General features: G+C 46.3%; 2 protein-coding genes across 3 annotated transcripts; both read right to left on the bottom strand.

The window, feature by feature from the left end:
- Nucleotides 1-539: 539 nt before the first annotated feature.
- On the bottom strand, nt 540-8,105 carry calr (calreticulin). The gene is made up of 9 exons (XM_056276220.1): nt 7,908-8,105; nt 7,065-7,166; nt 5,819-6,022; nt 5,063-5,157; nt 4,493-4,702; nt 4,175-4,288; nt 2,725-2,868; nt 2,115-2,207; nt 540-1,830 (listed from the first exon to the last, which is right to left on the bottom strand). The coding sequence occupies exons 1-9, from the start codon at nt 7,999-8,001 to the stop codon at nt 1,639-1,641; spliced, it is 1,248 nt and encodes a 415-aa protein (XP_056132195.1). The 5' UTR covers nt 8,002-8,105; the 3' UTR covers nt 540-1,638.
- Nucleotides 8,106-9,208: 1,103 nt separating this feature from the next.
- Nucleotides 9,209-16,747, bottom strand: tor3a (torsin family 3, member A). 2 transcript variants are annotated; one of them, XM_056276224.1, is made up of 7 exons: nt 16,477-16,747; nt 15,905-16,027; nt 15,027-15,292; nt 13,850-14,025; nt 12,068-12,192; nt 10,520-10,726; nt 9,209-9,363 (listed from the first exon to the last, which is right to left on the bottom strand). In XM_056276224.1, the coding sequence occupies exons 1-7, from the start codon at nt 16,640-16,642 to the stop codon at nt 9,326-9,328; spliced, it is 1,101 nt and encodes a 366-aa protein (XP_056132199.1). In that variant the 5' UTR covers nt 16,643-16,747; the 3' UTR covers nt 9,209-9,325. The 2 variants fall into 2 exon arrangements, with proteins under 2 accessions (XP_056132199.1, XP_056132197.1); XM_056276222.1 differs by having other exon boundaries at nt 9,249-10,726.
- Between the last annotated feature and the right edge of the window lie 4,796 nt (nt 16,748-21,543).

Below are 21,543 nucleotides of genomic sequence, written 5' to 3'. Positions count from 1 at the left end.
GGCAAACAAGACTCCTAGGGCCAAGAATGAAGTTAATTTCACTGCCCTGTATTGCAACCAAAATAAATGTTATACTGTAAAATAACCCCAAAAAAAGTCACAGAAAAACCTTCACCATTTCCATCTGATTGCATTTATTGGACGGAACTACCCTCTTTTTATATGACATGAACACATCCACTCACTCCAATTACTAGCATTAGTACAAAATTTCTTTACAAAAGGCCCAGCTTTCATTCTGTTTGGGACAGATCGTAAGGGTACAGCAGTGAAGAAACGTTGGCGTCAGAAATAAGGGAAATGGGTGTGGAATTCACTCACTGGGACAGACCACTACTAAACAACCCAGAGAGGAATACGCCTCAACAGGCAGTCATACTTGAGTCATATCAGAAACTGCAGGTAATTATGGTGAAATCCAAACACATACAAAATATCAGCAACAAACAGCAAAGATGTTTTAAATGTTTTAACTCTACAGTACAAAACTATGCAAAAAGTTGTATCCCATATATATATATATATATATATATATATATGCAGCCCTGTCCCAGAGACACCTGTGTATGAGAGGATTGGATGACATGGACGGTATATTAAAATCCAACTATACAATCCTGACATTTGAATATTGTTGCAGTAGTTGAGTATCTTAAATGTCTTGATGCGTGCTCAATCCAAATAAGTAAATTCCAGAAAGTTGAATCAGTTCATCTGGACACAACATTTAAGAAAGAAAGCCACTTTATTTTGTCATTGTACCTTACAACGAACTGTATTCTTACAATGAAATTTGTTCTCTGCATTTAACCCATCCTATTGCATAGGAGCAGTGAGCAGCTGCAGCACCCGGGGACCAACTCCAGTTCTTCTTTCCATTGCCTTGCTCAGGGGCACAGACAGGAGTATTAACCCTAACATGCATGTCTTTTTGAAGGTGGGAGGAAACCAGAGCACCCGGAGAAAAACCCACTCAGACACGGGGAGAACATGCAAACTCCACACGGAAAGGACCTGGAATGGCCTGGGGTTCGAACCCAGGACCTTCTTGCTGTGAGGCAACAGTGCTAACCACTGGGCCACGTGTCCAAATGAACTGATTCAACTTGGAGTATCTTAAAACACAGTTACATGAGGTAACAGAGCAAAACAAAATATGACATAAGACAAAACAAACAAAAGACCATGATGAGGTAAACATCTGAACATTTTCATGGTGAGGGTCCCACACGAAACAACGACCACAACATACTTCATAAAGACTCAGTTTTGTGCAGTATATGAATGACAATTTACATTTGCTGTTTCAGTACAATGGCAAAACAGCTGTACGGGAAAAGTTCAATAGTTTTCTGTCGTGACAATCTTCATTCTTAACATTAATATTACAAACTCTTTGTTTAATAATGATAACAAAGTACATGGAAATACAAAATCAGTGACGCCCCCCCTCGAAAAAAAAAGGTTCATCTCAATTATTCCCTTGTCATGTAAACAAAATAAAAAGGTCCCCTCCTCCCTCACCCACCAGGTTGACAGCCATGAGGGAAATGTCCAGCCAAGTTTTTTGAGCTCAGTCTCCAGCCTTGTTCCAATGGCTCACCAATACATTTCATGTCGTCTTCCACTGTTAGGAGTTTATAACTCATCCTTGAGTTTAGAGTCTGTGCCCTCTTCATCTTCTTCCTCCTCCTCCTCTGGCTCCTCCTCTGGCTCCTCCTCCTTTTCCTCTTCATCCTCCTCCTTGGTCTCCTCTTTCCTCTGCTTCTCCTCCTCGCGCTTGTTTCTCTCCTCCTCCTCCTGGCTCTCCTTCATTTTCTTTTCCGGGTCCTGGAGAAGCACAGATAAAATATATCACCTGACTGCAAGAATGACATCATGTCTGCAGCTTTTTCTTTAAAAATATTGTTTAAATTGAGGTGTCTGATTAAATGTTAATGGCAGGATCAGGTGTTAAAATTCCACAGCATGAGTTTTCTGCAGATGGTAGTATGACAAGCACTAAAAATTATCCTAAGTATGTATTCTCATATGTGCTAAAGACGTTATCTTAGATACTGTAAAATGTTGACATGTAATTGGAGATCTGGTGGAGCTGGAGACTGTGGACTGACCTTGGTTTTACCCCATGTCTCATTGCCTACTTCCTCAGCACGATTTGGGTCATTGGTGATCAGGAAATTGTCAAAGATCGTACCCGATTTAACCTATAACAAAATGATTAAATAAAATTATTTAATTAAAAAGGGAAAAGAATAAGATTCCATTATTAGTTGTTACTTTACAGTGTGTCTAACAGGATCCTATACACATAAACCAGCCAGGAAAATGAAGGGTTTTAGCCACTAGCTTAGCCAGACTAACCACTGATCTACAACCAAAAGCAACTTTTTGGTCATCTTTCTCCCTGCAAATTCACTCATTTTAGTCATTTCTGCCATCTACAAGCAGGTCCGTACAAACAAACAGCATGTCAACCCTAGTCCTTTGAACCAGTATGGGCACAAATGGATGACAGTTCATTGTTATTTACATGCTGCTGGTGCCGACTCAGTCCATGCAGGTTAAGGTTGGATCCATTTTCTACCACTAGCCAATATCTCGATTCACTTTCTTTTTTTTCTTAAATCACTAATAACTTAAAAAAATGGAAGCCAAATATGCTGAGTGCCTTTGGTAAGATGCAATTTTGCTGAGATGTAGGCAAACAGTCAGCCATCCTACCTGCCACAGGTCAAGCCCGATCACACCAATGCTGTCGTATTTGTAGATCTCAGGGTCGGCTGTGTACTCTGGGTTGTCGATCTCAGGGTGGACCCACTTGCCCTTGTAGGCAGGGTTGTCAATATCTCTGGGCTTCCATTCACCCTATGGAAAGCAAACAAGAACAAAAAAGCCAGAGCACATGATTAGCTTTGGCAAATCAATCACTGAAGCACAAAGATCTGCCATTCAATTTGTTTTTACTAAGAGAAATGAGACTGACAGCTTTACTGCTCCTAGATTTCTACAACTCATCGGGCATGTTAGGAAATAGCCGTGAGGTTATTAATACTATTATATATATATACTATATATTCCTTAAAGTTAAAAAAATGCTTTTGAAATTGGGACTGAGGACACAAAATATAATTCAAACTACAAAATAAGAAATTAAGAAGATGGTAAAGCGTATCCTTGATAGCCATCAAAGACAAATCAATTTATTTTATACCATGTTTCTCACCAGCACCATATTCTTATGATGTGTTATTACTAAAAAGTAGAGAAAACTAATTAAGGCTTACTACAGAGACAATAATTATTTTTTTCCTCATGTGTGAAGCAGCTGGATTTTCCTTTTGTGCTCTACGTATTAGTTGACAAGTTAACTCTTCCATTGCTTTTCTTCTTTGCCCACTCTACTTTGTTTCACTTCAAGTTAAACATTTCCTTTGTGTGTAATCTTACTTGGATAATTGATTATGAACAAAGTACAAGAGTTCTGATATTAATATCCAAATCTTTAATACAGTTGTGTTGATATTGTACAATAAATGCAAAAACCTTCTAGAAGTAAGAATATATGCAAAAAAAAAACTTTAAAAATTCCCACCTAACACTTTTTGTTTTGTTTTGAATTTTCCCCCCTTTTTCTCCCCATTGTATCTGGCCAATTACCCTATTTTCCGAGCCGTCCCAGTTGCTGTTTCACCCCCTCTGCCAATCCAGGGAGGGCTGCAGACTACCACATGCCTCCTCTTATACATGTGGAAGTCACCAGCCGCTTCTTTTCACCCGACAGTGAGGAGTTTCGCCAGGGGGACGTAGCGCATGGGAGGATCATGTTATTTCTCCCAGTTCCCCCTCCCCCCAAACAGGCGCCCCGACCAACCAGAGGAGGCGCTAGTGCAGTGACCAGGACACATACCCACATCTGGCTTCCCACCCGCAGACACGGCCAATTGTGTCTGTAGGGACGCTCGACCAAGCCGGAGGTAACATGGGGATTCGAACCAGCGATCCCCGTGTTGGCAGGTAACAGAATAGATCACCACACCACCCGGATGCCCACCTATCACTTTTAAGGTGGTAGGATTACTGTATGGTAGTTTTCTTCGTCACAGATGAAGGCTTTGAATCCCTCAGATTGTTAAATACTGCTATTATTACGATGTACGTGAACATGCTTTACCTTGTATTCAGGGTTGGTTATCATGGGGGGCTCCCATTCACCATCCATCTCATCGTCCCAGTCATCAGGCTTCTTGGCGTCGGGGTCCGGGATATTCTCAGGCTTGTCCCAGTCCTAGCCAAGAGATACAGTCACAAACAGAGGACTGCAATGAAGCAAATCAAATGAGCTTTGCATGGAAAAAGTTAGTTAAAAGAAAGCATTTTTAGTCTAATAACATTCATCCAGACATATATGGCAGTTGGGCGACAAAGACTGGAGACTGAAAATTATTTTATCATTACAGACATTTTCTTTCAATGGCTGCGGCAAACCTACCTCTGGTTTCTTATCGTCAGGGTCAGGGATCTTCTCGCGCTCGTCCCAGTCCTCGGGCTTCTTGGCCTCGGGATCCTTGATCTTCTTGGGCGGCAGGAAGTCCCAGTCGTCCTCCAAACTGCCAGACTCAACCTTCTTATTGTCTATCTTTACTTCGTAAGTGTTGTCGGGAGTGACAATCAGCGTGTACAGGTGAGTGTACTCATCATCCTGCGAGATGTAACCAAAGAAGACATGAGTAGAGAGCGACTGTCATTATCAAGACTTTTAAACACTTAAATTTGTGCTTTAACTTTACCATTTACTCTAACTTTACCCTGCTTACAGTAATCAATACCATGCTCCCTGCGTAATGTAGATTTTTGACTTGGTCTTATTTAAAATGTAACAAGGCTTTAAAAATATACTCTTCAATTAATAATTGCCTATAAATCACAACAGTCTTTCATACCAATTAATAAATAAAAATAATTAAAGGGATTGTGCAACAGACAGTTGTATAAACGCCATAGTCACAGAAGTTCGCAAAGCTGTTTGATGTGGAAACAATCATTTCTTGACTAGTCTCACCTTACATCTGATGTCCTTGTTAATCAGGTGGTTTTTGCCTTTGTAACTGAAGATAACATGAACCTTCTTGGTGCCAGGGCCACAAATGTCAGGACCTGAGACAGACAGACAGACAGGAGACAGACAGAGAGACAGAGAGGAAATCAGCCGAGATCACAAACAAAGCACAATCAAGAATCACAAGGAATATCTACAATGCAGCTTTACAGACCTTTGCTCTATTTATTCAGCCAGTTAAGTCAATGAAGCTATTGTGAATGAATGCATTATTCGCATCATTGTTGGTGGTGTACTTGTTGTGCACTTCCACTACTTCCACATGATATAACATGCAGTCTTGTCTATGATAATATAACTATTCAGTGCTCAAAGATACATGCAGGTTGACACACATTATATATATGAATTTGCTGACTCTCTTCTGATTTGGATAAAAGCATCTGGGAAAACGTAAAAGTAAATAAAATCCTTTTGAAAATGGCAGAGAATAAGTTATTAGTACTTATAAATCTTAAGTTTGCCCCATTAGCAACCATTATTTATGGCAAAACTGTCTGTGGCATATGCACTGCAGCAAAATGTATTGTAGAAAAGCATTCTACACAGAAAGATCACAATCAATCTCCTATAGAACTGGTTACTTTATGGATTTAACATGAGAGAAACAAAAAACATGGCATCCACACAACCAGTAACTGTGCAGAGAACAATCATTGGTTATGAACTTATCTACACAGGTGGCTTAGTCTCACCCACCAAACATGATGTTGTAGTTGGAGTCTCCGTGCATGTCTTCCTGGTTGAGGCCAGAGGGGAACAGTTTGATGTAGCCTCCACCACAGTCGATACTCTGCTCGTGTTTGACAGTGAACTGGATGACCAGAGGCTGGCCCTGGTTGCTGAAGTCATCAAAGCGGATCGATAAGGAGTAGAAGCGAGCATCTTGGCTGGTCTGAAGTCCTGTGAAAGGAAGGAATATACTGCTGGGCTGCATTTCCCTTATATTCATCCACTAGTGCCCTACGATAACCACCACACCGGAAAAAAGTGGGTAAGTTTGCATGTTCTCAGGGCATCCAGGTGGCGAGGCAGTCTATTCCATTGCCTACCAACACGTGGATCGCCGGTTCAAATCCCCGTTACCTCTGGCTTGGTCGGGCATCCCTACAGACACAATTGACCTTTTGCAAAGTCCCGCCCCCCTTAGTTACTGTTGCTATGCCTGTCAAGCATTTCAGAACTATCCAGGAAGTAGCCGGAAAACACCAAAACACCAAGGAAGAAATCAGCACATTGTGTGGGTAAAAGTAACAGTAATAATACGTTAGCTGTATTAGCTATCAATAATAACTAGTAGCAAGCTTAGCTTGGAGCAGACAGGTATTTTTGTTGATTTTGGATGGATTAAGCTGGCCATGGGGTCTGCTATACTGCGAAATCTATTGCAGACATTGCGCTTCTTGCGTTCTGGGTTTCGGGAAGGGAAAGAAAATTACACCCCCTTCAAACTTTTCAGATATCTAGCATCCGATTTGCAGATCCCATAGGCACACCGTTTCAGCATTTTGTTGTGTGTTTGAAAGCTTGACGGACCGTTGCTAATGTAGGATTGGACAAGCACCGTTCTGGGGCGGTACTTTGCGAAAGGTCAATTGGCCATGTCTGCAGGTGGGAAGCCAGATGTGAGTATGTGTCCTAATCGCTGCACTAGCATCTCCTCTGGTCTATCAGATCAGATTAGGCAGGTACAGAGAATGAATACATAAGCAAGTAAAACACAGCCAAATTTCCAAGTTCCCTTTAAAACACGAAGACGTGTTTTCCTTATTATATGGTAAAAAAAAAAGGGGGGGGGGACACTGTGTTGCTTCACTCTGCAGTTCATGTCAGGTCTCTAACCAAACCCCATTACAAAAGTCACCATCCACCCACATGGCGATTGCACAAGGCGATATGTTAATGTTGGAAGGTGCAAAGAATACATTTAAATCTTTATTCTCACCTTTGTCTTTCTCTGCATCACCATAGAACTTCCCTGCGGTCAAGACAAACTGGCCATAGTCAGACTTGTGTTTGGATTCCACCCAGCGGTTTTTCCAGGCGTCTGCAAGAACAATTCACATACATCCCCACGAGTTGCATGGTCATTCAAACATTATGGTCTCCCGTTCTGCAGAAGCAGTTGCGATTTATTTCTCTGGTTGTTGTAAAATGCAGAAGAGGCAAGTCGCGGAGGAAGACAGCACCAACCCAGATACTGGCCACTCGGATATTATGGAGCGCTGACACTTCATAGTTTACCGAGCGGTCGAATCAGGTGCTATTGCGCACGCGCGGTTATGGGTACAGTAAATTTGCCCTATGGTAGGGACATTTCGATAAGGTAGGACAAATGGTCACAACACCGGCATGCAAAGGCCCTGCGAGGTGCGATAAAGCAGCTAAATGCTTTTAGTGACAGTATGAATGACCGGGGGAAGACATACTGAAAGGGGGATGGGGAGGCAGGCGGGGTCATTTAAATCCCAAGGGAAAATTGAAGGGGTGGAGGTTGTATGATGGATGGTATTCGCGTAGGCTAAAGACATATTGACATTAAGACACAGCAGCCACAGCGGCCACAGCACCAGATCTATGCATCCGTAAAATACTCAAGTTGTCATGTCCAAAAGTAATTTCCCATGTTTAACGGTCCGCCAACAAGGCAGTATGAATCATACTGCTTGTCAAGATGATTTAAGGTACTCGTGTAAGCATGCATGTAAATGCAATCTTAATATCGCAATCACTTAAATATTAAAGTCATAACAGCACCAAAAAAAACATTTTATTATTATTTTCTTACCCGCATCCTCAAATTGCTCTCGAAAATATACAGTGGACTCGGCTAGCACAGATACGGCGGACACGGCTATCAAAAGCAGCGACAGCGCAGTCATTTTAATGAGCGAAAGCACTCTCACAAATTCAACTGCCTATAAATGTAAATACAAGCGACGTTAATGAAACGTATGCGCTAAGTGGTTTTCCAATCCAGACTCGCAGTCGGCTTGCACCGGGGAACGCTGGAGCGCAGCCGTGTGGGCAGGACGCTCCTCTGTGAACAGATGGCTGCAGCTCATTGGACGGAGGCGCCATCAGGAAGCCGACAGCCGCTCCGCAACACAGCCAATTGGTCCCTGGAAAAATGAACTACGCTCATATCTGTGGCCAATAGGAGAGGACCACGCGTTTGCTTGATACACGCCCCAGAAAGGAGTGATGCAGTGTGCGTGTGTGTATGTTTGTGTGTGTTATCGATCATATTGGCTCTCAATCAGGTCCTCGGGCACCACCCGTACTGCTCGTTTTCTTTCCTGCCAGGTTATCATTTACATTCTGCAGCCTCCAGTCAGGCAGGTTTTAGACCTGGAACAACTGGTGAATGCAGTGCACTACCTGGTAGAACAGAGAAGCCAGCAGTTCTGGTGATACCTGAGGACCTGATTGAGAACCACTGATGTGGACCCTAAATGAGCTGGTCTATTCTAGGGGTGAAGCTGCCTGTTGACACTGGTCCTAAACCAGTTTTCTACAAGTTCTACATGGTCCACATTCCAGCGCTTTCCACTTTTTCTTTTCAAATTTTTCAGGTTTTTGATTAAGGTTATGCATCGTAATACTAGTGGTTGAGGCTAGGGAAAGGTTTAGGTTAGCACAATTTCCCAGTGGTTAAGGTTAGGGTCGAGGTAGTTCTGCTGGGCCCAACATATTTTGTATGTCCACTTTTATTATACATGTACTCTTGCCCCTAAGTGACAAAAATCACATCTGGTCCTGCAAGACTATGGTTGAAGTTAGGTCTTGGACCATGGGACCCACATGAAACATTACCCTAGAAGAGTGGTACTCAACCATGTGCCAAAGAAAGCCAAGTATGCAGGTTTCCACTCCGACTGGACTCAACGGGTGATTTCAGTGATTAGTCCTCCTCTTTGGTTGAAGGTGATAATCAGTTGGGTTGGAAGCCCGCATATCCATGGCCCACCATCAACATGGTTGAGTATCAGGTTGAGTAGATTCATTTTGGGTTGTTCAGACATGTTTACCACTAAATTTATATTTTAAAAAAAAATAAAAAATAAAGGAACACAACTCTTAACAGCTCAAAGGGTATGTTTATTTTGGTAAAATATATTTATAGTTGTAGTGAGACTCCTTTTCCATTGTGTTCTACTTGTGATTTTATTGCCTGACGCCTGATCAACAGATTAAATCTCAGGATCAGGAATGCAAATCAAAACACACATGTGTTCGGGTGTCTGAAAAAGTGAGGACAAAGACAATAAATAAATGTCTGGATGGGAAATCAATTTCATTTTGTAAACTGGACTATGCATTGATATAGAAAGGAACTTTGACACAAATATGTATTGACGATGTGTATCAGACATTTCTCAAAGTGATGAGACTGAGTGAAACGTAATACCAACCGAAAGAATGGTTTAAAGCACTTAAAATGTGAACTTAACAAGACAGCTTTCAAATGGGTTCATTTGAACCAACATGTGATTCAAATTCTTCCAACTCAACTGTTCTCCAGTAACAATTTCTGCATCAGGGACAGTGCCTTTAGTTTGGTTTATACCATCACACTACCTTTTTTTCCCATTATTTTGGCCATAAAAAGGCAATGTCTGAGTTTGCCTTTACACAACACAACAAAAGCACACTAACCTTTGCTTACAATGAACAGTCACAATTAAGTCATCTTGGCACAATAATATGTTCAGGTATGGCTACCAAAGTAAATAAATAATTAATGCCAAACAAGAACTATGTGTGACCCCATGACAGCAATCTGCTAGAATCTATATACTAAAACGTCTCTTGGCCAAACTTAAAAAAAATTTAAAAAAACAAAACAAAACAGTGCATCTCAGACTTGATGCAGGGGAAGAGGATGTTAAACACAATATCAAAATGCCTTTGCCGCTTCCTTTCATTTCCCGATTGGCTGTGACTTCTAATGCCATCACATCCATCTTTCCATCTTGGCAGTGCATAGGTTCTGTACAGACAAGTGAGGTGTGTGTGTGTGGTGAGGGGGGGGGGGGAGCCATACTGCTCACAACGACCAGCCGACATGTACATGCCCGACATGTGCACCAGTGTCCACGTCTGCAGAATGGGGACATGCTGGTTTTCCCATGACACCGGGATAGCCCCGCTCTCTGGCCTTCTGTGAAACCAGGACAGATACACACCGTATGTGGTTCTCTTATAGTCCTCAGGCAGGGTGGGGTGTGGGAATGGGAATGGGAATGGGGGGGGGGGGTCGGAGCTGAGAATAGAGTGGAAAGCAAAACTCCACAGTGGCGCTGTATGCACATAGGCTGGTAAAGCAATCTCAATGTCCTCCAGGTTATCTCTCCTGCTAAGGGAGAAAGAAGTTGATCCTTTGGGGAATGGACTTACAGCCCTGTGCCGAGAACAGTCTCTCTTCTTTGGGCACATACAGCATTGCCTTGGCAACCTCATCCAGGGTACCCTCATCGGGCTCCAGACCTCGCGCAGCAAAGGCGTCTCGTGCACAGAGCTTGATGTGGCGATACTCCAGAGGCAGGAAGGGCACAAAAAAGTCGATGAGATGACCAGACATAAGCTCACTCTGAGCAAACCCACCTGGGAGAAGAGATCCACACAGGAAAATACCGGAGATCATTTCAAGACGAATAACAGATTTAACAGTTGTAAGGTGGTAAAACATTGATGGTGAGAGTATACAAATTTCAATCTAGACAAAGTAACAAGGATAATAGGAAAGGTAACAGTGGTCCAGATGAGGAGCATATACCAAATCTGAGAGTAGCAGACAACCAAGCTCGCTCTGATCATACTAGACGAACCCTCTCACCCACAATTCCCAGACCACACCCTTCTTTCCTCTGGATGCAGGTTCTCTCTCCCGCTTTTTCTCCCCAATTGTATCTGGCCAATTACCCCACTCTTCCAAGCCTTCCTGGTCACTGCTCCAACCCCTCTGCCGATCCTGGGAGGGCTGCAGACTACCACATGCCTCCCCCGATACACGTGTAGTCACCAGCTGTTTCTTTTCACCTGACAGTTTGGAGTTTCACCAGAGGGACATAGCGCATGGGAGGATCACGCCATTTCCCCCAGTTCCCCCCTCTCCCCTGAACAGGAGCCCCGACCGACCAGAGAAGGCGCTAGTGCAGTACACATACCCACATCCGGCTTCCCACCTGCAGACACAGCCAATTGTGTCTGTAGGGATGCCTGACCAAGCCAGAGGCAACACGGGGATTTCAACCAGGATCCCCATGTTGGTAGGCAATGGAATAGACCACTACGCTACCTGGACACCCCTTTTGGATGCAGGTTCTTGATGCCTTGAGGCCAACACCTGATTTGTACCAAGGAGCATAAAGCTCTTAAACAGTGACTGAGCACTTGCACCTTACATGCAACTGCCTTGTAGTCCTGATAATGTACTTCACATCCCACGTAGATGCAGTTTTATACATGTTTTTTTCAACAGTTTGACTCTATGTTTCAAGGATGAGGACATGACTCATTATTAATTACTAGCATTTCACTAATAGAGATTAATGGATTCTTGATTTCCATTATTAATGTTGTGTTCCGTGAGTCCAAGGCAAATTCCTTCCGGGGCAATATGGGTTTCATTCATAATGTAGGTGCAATGGAAAGGTTTCTGTGTGTTGCCTTTCAGGGCAACATTGATGCTGTGCCCTGAAGTAATGAACAGCTGGGAGATGAACTGAAAGTTTGTGTAAAACTCATCTGTGAAACATAAACTGAGACAAAACATCACCAGACACTAGGGACGTGCATGGTATTTTGACATCAGAAGATAAACTGTAGTATGAAACGTATGCAGTATATCAGAGGCTGGACTTCTACACAGAAAACAACCAAGGAACCCTTCATATCTATATTAAAAAAACACTGATTATGGATGAAGCTAGCATGGCTGTCTACCCTGAGACTCCATGGCCTCTGCACGAAGCCGATGCTCTAGGTCCTCCATGCCAATGTCCTCTCGGTTCTGTCCAGAGTGCCAGAAGTCCAACGCCACATCGTTGATTGTTGCTCCACCAATGTTACTGAAAAGAAAAAGCACAACATAAAGCACTGATTCAAGGAAAATCTCTCCATTTGTCAGTTTTTCAGAACCTAACTTATGAATAAACTGACTTGTGTGCAAACATAAATCAACTTCTACTAGGGTCTGTCACACAAGTATTATGATCCTGGTGAACTTCAACTTGTTTCAGAGAGAGGAGCTGTAGAAAACAAAAGACTGAAACATCAAAATAGAGTGCAATGTTTTTGAGCAGCCTCATTTTGAGGCACACTAAATCGTCTCACAGTTTGAAACTGATGAGATTTCAAATGATCAGTGATTTGACAGCCAGTGCAGCCAACCAAAATGTTGTCACTGGAATCCAATGTAGAGGAACAAAAGAAAAAAAAATTAAACTTCCCCAGACCTTCAAGTCTTATTGTATCAATAACGTCTACATAAATGACTGCATATTACTGTATCATATTGGCCTGGCCAGAAAAGAGCTTTCAATATCTGATTCAGAACACTATTCTAGAGGTGTCCGGGTGGCATGGCAGTCTATTTCGTTCCGTACCAACAAGGGGATCGGCGGTTCGAATCCCCATGTTTCCTCCGGCTTAGTTGGGCATCCCTACAGACATAATTGGCCATGTCTGTGGGTGGGAAGCCAGATGTGGCTGTGTGTCCTGGTGGCTGCACTAGCACCTCCTCTGGTTGGTCGGGGCGCCTGTTCGGGGGGGAGGGGGAACTGGGGGGGGGGGGGGGGGATAGCGTGATCCTCCCACACGTTACATCCCCCTGGCGAAACTCCTCACTGTCAGGTGAAAAGAAGCGGCTGGCGACTCCACATGAATCGGAGGAGGCAAGTGGTGGTCTGCAGCCCTCCCTGGATCAGCAGAGGGGGTGGAGCAGTGACCAGGAAGGCTCGGAAGAGTGGGGTAATTGGCCAAGTACAATTGGGGAGAAAAAGGGGGGAAAATCCCCCCCCCCCCAAAAAAAGACGATCATTCTTGTCAGCAACCTGTAACAACTATGATGTAATCCAGTAGTTTTCTCTGTTCACTTTCTTTTCATTATGTTTGATGTATGTCTGTTGGAATGCTCTTTGTTTCTGTATAACAGCCACCAACAGCTGGCCTGCAGGGGTCAGCCAAAACCACATAACCAGCTGGTGGATCTGTTTGCTACTGTGGATTGAGTCCCCCCCCCCTCCACATCAACCAATAAAAGGGGGTGAAAGCCATGTTTTCATGTCTTTTTCAGAAGATTGAGCAATTTCATATAGTAACAGCGGTCTTGTTTGTGTTTGGCTTGGGCTCATCCTGAAACAAACTGTGCGGCAGACTTTGGTTTGGGGACTGGGAGAGATACATACATTTATGTTGCACCCCTTTTCCTCTAGACGGGTGTAACAAAATTGACATGAATAAATGAAGCTATAAAAACTCCACAGAGGGAGCTAACGGAGACAGAAGAGCAGACATCCATAAGTATAAAAGATTTGGACTAAATGGCACCAGTGTTTGAGTTCACTTGCTCTGAAGTGCCTGATGAATGAAGTTCACTTTAAAAAAAAATAATGTATGTGCTTTCAGGAGCATTCAATTGAAAATCAAAAATGTGTGAATGGATAGAAGATCGTAATGTAACCCAGGGTTAACACATAGGTCAGTCAACCTGAAATCTGCTCTAACCTGAGGAAAAGGAAGATGGCTCTACGGTAGCTGACACCGTCTACATTGTCATAGTGATCCATGTAGGGCTTGATGGCATCAATCAGCCCTGGGTGGAGCTTCTCTGCCTCATCGAAGATGAAGAGTGTCTGAGGACAACGCAGCACCATGTCTCGGATAGCCTCCCTCAGCTGGCCCTGGACAGAGAGTGAGGGAAGGCTTTTTCATGCTCACCAAGCATCAACTTCAAAAAACAAAATCTTTACAAATGACCACAAACCACAAGCTTTGTCTATGTTTAAGATCGGGGTTATGGATGGGTTTGTAATCAACTTCTTTGGTAAGACAGTTTCTTGCTGTACAGCTAAAAGTAAAGAGACAGATAAACAAGAAAAAGGGTAAGGGTGGATAGTCAGGTTAGGCGAGAAATTTTGTTGGGTGACGCAAACAGCCAACAGTTAACTTTTGAAAAAAGGAAACAAACAACACCCACTGACAGAAATGTGGCAATTGAAGACACTCTGAAGTCCATATTTACCCTTGTCCGTATTGCCCAATTTGTTTGAGATGTTCTAGGTCTAAGTGTCTACCTAGGTAGTTTAGGGTCCAAGGATAGAGGGTGTCGTATGTCGTATACTGTTGTACTGACTGCAAAGCCCTTCAAGACTACCTTGTGAATTTGAGGTATACAAATAAACTTCACTTGACTTCTATTTTCTACCATATATACTTACAAGCTCGAGTTATGACATAGAATTTTGTCAACATCATTATGAAACCCAAGGCAGTGGTTACAAAGAGATTAGTTTACATAAGACCATGCTTGCACCTGAAACCTAGTTGGATGGTTGCCTGGTTAAAGAAAGCATGCACACCTTTTATCTAGGACTCATGAAAATCTGCCAACTCTTGGAATCAATAGTTGGTTTAAGCATTACTAAATATATATATGTGTGTGTGTGTGTATATATATATATATATGTTACTAAATGTTATATATGTTACTATATGCATTACTAAATATATATATATATATGCAGCACCAGTCACACAAGGCATTACAAGTCTTTTAAATACACACTCCAGACTATGAACTGCATGATATAATTTGTGGGCCCCATGTGCCTACCTGGTGACAGCTGCATGCCTGTTCCTGGCACGTAGCCATCACCTCTGTGTCAAGTCAGCTCCATCTCACCTTGTACGTGTCCACCAGTCTAGCATGGGGAAAGTGAAAGGGGGCGATGAACAGACGGACACACTCGCTCTTCACACCATCCCGGTAAAGATTATCAGCCACGATCCGAGCCACAAAGTTCTTCCCAGTGCCCGACCAGCCGTGGAAGGAGAGAGTCAGAGGTTTATTGGACTCAGGGTTGTTGATAAAACCCTGGACACCCTTCAGAACCACAGTCTGGGCCAGGTGCTGCCCGTGGAGCTTTAGTTGTAGATCCCTGGCCAAGCCTGAATGTGCAGAAGACAGAATACATAGTGAAATATTTCCACCAATGGAACTGGTTGTAACTCCTATTACTCTTACTGCCCCAGTCTTTTTCAATTTTTCATTACCTGTTTTTACACAATCCTGCCCTCTCAATAATATCTGCCCTTAATATCCACATACAACTTTTGCCAAAAACACAGTATCCAAGCTCCGAAAGACATATTAATCATTGCATGACCATCCTAGTCAATGCAACCATGTTATTACATGTTATTTATTCTGTTAGAATCACCTGGCTAAAAACCTCTTACGCATCACACCGCATAAAGGCCCAATGATGGAACAGCTCTTCTTGTAAATACATTTGACTGATAAACTTATAGCACATAGCCAATCCAGTTATCTTACACACAATATGAGGTCCTGTTGCAAATGCACTGTCTCAACCACGCAATGTATTACAATGTTAGTTGTTCATAAGACTGCAGCAATGTCAGCCAGACACATCCGTTGCGATTCTGATTAGTTACCTAGACAAATAATTTGCAGGCGTGCATTTGACAGTAAACCTCGCACACACAAATGGACAGGAGCAACTGATATTGTTGGAAATAAAGGGGGGGGGCACATACCAGTGATATTGTTGGTTATCCTGCAGTCCCCGGAGTCACAGCACTGGCCCAGTCTGCAGTACCACTGGTGGAGCAGACTGATGTAGTCCTGTGGAAAACCTGCCCAGATGTCTCCTGTGGGCACTGGACGGGTAAACCGCAGACATTTTACGTTAACATTTCTATATCTTGAATACCCATGTCACCATAACATAACGTCTTCGGTATTTATATTTGAGGCATATTACATCCAAATCAAAACTAGAGCAGCGAAGATTAACAACGACTCAAGGTGCTATATGCACTATGGCTCTACAAAATAACTGTAAGCCTATGATGGATGCCATCTTTTTATAAAATCTACATCCACAGCGTTTAACAAGTATATCAATTGCGTATCCAAAAGAATTGAACTCGATTCAATTACTTTGGATAACCATGACCTGGATGAATGAGGATATTCACAGACATATATCAATTGCGGGATGCAGATGTGCACTACCACGCCGATTAAACCAAAGATGTAATAAATGTGCATTAACCTGTTCCACGAATAAAGGGTGCGATTTATTCCGCTTGGAAGAATGCCTTACCTTGCTGGGTAGCATCGTCTTGGTTTGGCTGACACTCCCCCTCCCATATATTGCAATAAATGTAATTAAAATAGTAGGTGGACGCGTTGGAAATGCTGTCGAAGGGAAATAAGTCTGCCTTGGCGGACAAAGCCCAAAGTAGAGGCACAAAGGAGAAGAGAAACATTTGTGACGCCAACTCGCGGTTATCAACGCTAATGTGAACGGTGCGTCTCGTATCTGATCCATTTAAAGCACCCCGTCTGCCGGCCTACGGATTCCATCTCGGGGTTGGGGCGGCCGGAAGCGGGTGCATGGTTTTCTACGTCAGATCCCGGCGTGACGCTAAGCGCTGACCTCGCACATTTCAATGATTGCATCAGAGCCGGCCCAAGGCTTTATGGGGCCCTAAAAAGAATTTGACACCCCCCCCGCCCACCCCCGCGCTAAAACCCACCACACACAATATTATGTCCATGCTTGATCATTACCATACCATCCAAAGGAATTGAATCAAGTGCAGCTGGACTTGGTATATATCCGTGAAGACGTTTCGCCTCTCATCCAAGAGGCTTCATCAGTTTGTGCCTTTCTGACTAGACCAAGCTAGTCTGACTGGCTGGTGATGAAACTCAGATATTTATCCTATTTGGAGTCGTTATCAGAGGTATTGATATGCATGGCTCTTTTGGATTTTGACTCGACTAAATCCAAACGCAAGAGGTGCAAGCGTTTACCAAACACATCAACTCAGTGGACAAGAACATTAAGTTCACAAGGGAAGACGTAAAGAACAACAGTTTGCCCTTCTTGGACTCTGGCGTTGTGGTGACCCACATCTATATAACGAAAGACATTCACCTAAGAGGACGGTGTACCTTTAAGGGAAGAGGCGAGGGGTCACATAATGCACTTCCACTTCCGGTTCACATTTCAGTGTCGTTGTCGAATGTATGACATGCTAAGTTGGAGCTAGTAAACTACCTCGACTACGTCTACTCTCACGTCTCCTGTCTCGTTGTTTTCTAACTCCACATTGGTGACCCCGACGTGATCGAACTACTAATACGAGTATGTCTGACAACGAAGACGCCGGTGCTAACAACATGGCTATTGCTAACGCTAGCATTTATGCCGCTACTGTGAAGCTACCCGACTTTTGGCAGCATAATCCACGGCCGTGGTTTCAACATGTAGAAGCCCAGTTCCAGCTGAGAGGGATAACGCAGGATGCAACGCAGTACTTCCACGTAGTGGCGGCGTTAGACGCATCGACAACGGCGCGAGCAATGACACTGTTGGAAGCTCCGCCAGCTGCTGGCAAGTACGATGCTATAAAGACATTCCTCCTGAAACTATTTGAACTGTCGGAGCTGGAGAAGGCAGACCGTTTACTGTCCCTGAATGGCCTCGGCGACGGCAAACCGTCTGAGTTAATGGAAAAAATGCTGTCTGTGCTGGGATCGGCTGATCCGGCCTTTCTTTTCACACACATTTTTCTGAGGCAGCTCCCCGCACCTGTACGCACAGCACTGGCCAGTTCTCCTCTCGCCGCCTCCAAGGACTACCGTTCTCTGGCTGCTGAAGCAGACAGGGTTTTCCTGGCCAACCGGCAACAATTTGTGCATGCCCTGCTACCCCACAAGACCGCCCCACCACCACCTGTGTACGACTATATGGACACCGCGGCTGCGGTGACAGCCCGCCGCCAACCTGACGACGGGCTCTGTTATTACCATGCCAGGTTTGGGGCAAAAGCAAAACAGTGTCGCAAACCCTGCAGTTACAGGGTTCAAGGAAACGCCAAGGCCGGCGCTCGTTAACGGCTATGGGCGCCGGCCGTGACTGCAAGCTGTTGTTCATCAGAGACTCCTTGTCGGGCCGACGGCTGCTGGTTGACTCTGGCGCTCAACGCAGCATACTACCAGCACAAGCTGTGAACACAATGACCGACAGTCACGGCCCCCAGATGGACGCCGCCAACGGCACGTCCATTCGGACGTACGGTATCAGACATGTGGACGTGTGTTTTGGCGGCCGACATTTCGGCTGGGACTTTGTGATGGCTGCTGTATCCACCCCGCTCCTAGGTGCGGATTTCCTCTGTGCTTTCAACCTGCTGGTGGATGTTAAAAACTGTCGCGTGATTGATGCCGTCTCTTTTGCGTCATACCCCTGCACGCTTGGGGGGGCTGGAGCGCTGTGCCTCGCTAACACACTCTCCACCGGGGATCCATACCAACGCCTGCTCACAAATTTCCCCGAGCTCACCACACCCACCTTCTCCTCAGCGGTGGCCAAGCACGGCGTGGAACATCATATCACCACAGTGGGCCCCCCAGTTTACGCCCGGGCCCGACGCCTCGACTCGGCCAAGCTCGCAATAGCCAGGGAGGAGTTTTCAACTATGGAGCGCCTCGGCATTGTCCGCCGTTCTGACAGCCCGTGGGCTTCCCCTCTTCACATGGTTACTAAGGCCGACGGGGGTTGGCGCCCGTGCGGGGACTACCGTCGCCTAAACAATGCCACGACCCCCGACCGGTACCCCATACCGCACATACAAGATTTCTCTACCCACCTGGCGGGTGCTGCCATCTATTCCAAAATCGACTTAGTGCGGGGGTATCACCAAGTGCCGGTCCACCCACTGGATGTCCCAAAAACGGCTGTCATCACACCCTTTGGGCTCTTTGAGTTCTTACGTATGCCTTTCGGCCTTAAAGGGGCGGCGCAGACGTTTCAGCGCCTTATGGATTCTGTGCTCCGCGACATGCCATTTTTGTTTGTGTACTTAGACGACATCCTCGTGGCCAGCGCGTCGGCGGAGGAACACATGACGCACCTCAGACAGCTGTTCGACAGGCTCAGCGAACACGGCCTCATCATCAACCCAGCTAAGTGTCAGTTCAGGGAGTCGTCCATCACCTTCCTCGGGCACCACATCACTCCACAGGGGGCCGTTCCCCTCCCTGCCAGGGTTGAGGCTGTCACCATGTTCCCCCGCCCCCGCACTGTACAGTCGCTGCAGGAATTCCTGGGCATGGTGAACTTTTATAACCGTTTCCTGCCCCGTGCCGCCCACATCATGCGTCCCCTGTATGAGGCCCTGCGGGGTAAGAAGTCTAAGGACGAGCTGGACTGGTCTTCGGGGATGGACGAGGCTTTTGTGGCCGCCAAGACCGCACTGGCCAACGCTGCGCTGCTAGCTCACCCGTCGCCTGCTGCCCCCATAGCCCTTACAACGGATGCCTCCAACTACGCCGTGGGGGCCGTGTGTGAGCAGTGGGTGGGGGGGGGCTGGCAGCCGTTGGCGTTCTTCAGTAAACAACTCCGTGAGAGCGAGCGCAAATACAGCACCTTTGATAGGGAACTACTGGGTCTCTTCCTCGCAACCAGACACTTTAGGTTCCTATTGGAGGGCCGACAGTTCACCGCTTTCGTGGACCACAAACCGCTGACGTTCTGTATGGCCAAAACCTCAGAACCGTGGTCTGGGCGTCAGCAGCGCCATCTCGCGGCGGTTTCCGAGTTTACCACGGACATACAACACGTGTCGGGCAAGGATAACTTCGTCACCGACTGCCTTTCACAGGCGGTTGTTAACGCCGTTCACTTGGGACTGGACTACGCCGCTATGGCAGCGGACCAAGCCAAGGACGCGATCGTTCAAGACTACCGGTCGACCCCTACGGCGCTACGGCTGGAGGACGTGACGTTCGACGCGGCCAACACCACCCTCCTCTGTGACATCTCCACCGGTCAACCGCGCCCCCTGGTGCCTACTTCCTGGCAGCGCTGAGTTTTCGACACCGTCCACGGCCTTTCCCACCCGGGAGTGAAGGCCTCGACCAAGCTGGTGAGCGTCAAGTTCGTTTGGCCTGGGCTCCGTAAGGATGTTAGAGCCTGGGCCGGCTCGTGTGTGGCGTGCCAACGCGCCAAGGTGCACCGCCATACCAAGGCCCCTTTGGCGCCGTTTGTGGTTCCAGAGAGGCGGTTTGACCACGTCAATGTTGACCTGGTGGGTCCCCTGCCCCCCTCCCGTGGTTATACGTTCCTCCTCACTATTGTGGACAGGGCCACCAGGTGGCCAGAGGCTATTCCCTTGTCCTCCACGACGGCAGCAGAGGTAGCACGGGCGTTCATCGGCTGCTGGGTGGCCCGTTTCGGCACGCCTGGTCACATCACGAGCGACCGGGGCTCCCAGTTTACCTCGGAGCTCTGGACGGCGGTCGCTGAGCACCTGGGGGTGAAGATCCACCGCACTACGGCGTACAACCCGCAGAGCCACGGACTTTGTGAGCGGTTCCATCGGGACATGAAAGCCGCTCTGCGGGCAAGCCTCACTGGCTGCGACTGGATGGACCGGCTCCCGTGGGTCATGCTCGGCCTGCGTTCGGCCCCGAAAGAAGACCTCCAGACCTCCTCCGCTGAGCTGGTGTATGGCCAGCCCCTGCGGGTTCCGGGGGAGTTTCTTCCGGATGCTACAGCTCCCTGGTCGGCCGCCTCTCACCTCTGTGCGTCCCAGAACGCTGCCGGTGCCTTCGCTCCCGTTCCGATGTCTCAACACTGCCTCCCCCGGTCCTACGTCCCCAAGGATCTGCCATCGGCGAGGTACGTCTTCATTAGGCACAACAGCCATCGGTCCCCGCTGCAGCCCCCATACGACGGGCCCTTCCGCGTCCTGGAGGCGGGGGATAAGAACTTTGTGGTGGACATGGGGGGCAGGCCGGAGCGAGTCGCTATAGACCGTCTCAAGGCCGCTCACTTGGACATTGGGGAGCCAATACAATTGGCCCTACCCCCGCGGCGGGGGCGTCCTCCTAGGTCGGCCCCGGCACCTGCCTCTGTTCCTGCTTCGGCCCCGCCTATGGCCCGGGTTTCGGCCCCATCTGTTTCCCCTCCTGTGAAGCGCAGCCGTTATGGCCGCAGGGTCCGCCCCCCGACTCGTCACCTGTTTTCCCCGTGACTTTGCACTATGTCATTGACTGTTCTGTAGTAGAGTCTGTTTTATGCTCATGACTTGCACTTTTGCTGTTTTGCATTGTTTTGTGTAGGTGAATTCTGGGGGGGCCTGTGTGGTGACCCACA

Source organism: Lampris incognitus, chromosome 3, assembly GCF_029633865.1.
Source record: "Lampris incognitus isolate fLamInc1 chromosome 3, fLamInc1.hap2, whole genome shotgun sequence".
NCBI classification, from domain to species: Eukaryota; Metazoa; Chordata; class Actinopteri; order Lampriformes; family Lampridae; genus Lampris; species Lampris incognitus.
The sequence above is the reverse complement of the archived record's forward strand: the minus strand, read 5'-3'. Positions and strand labels throughout refer to the sequence as shown.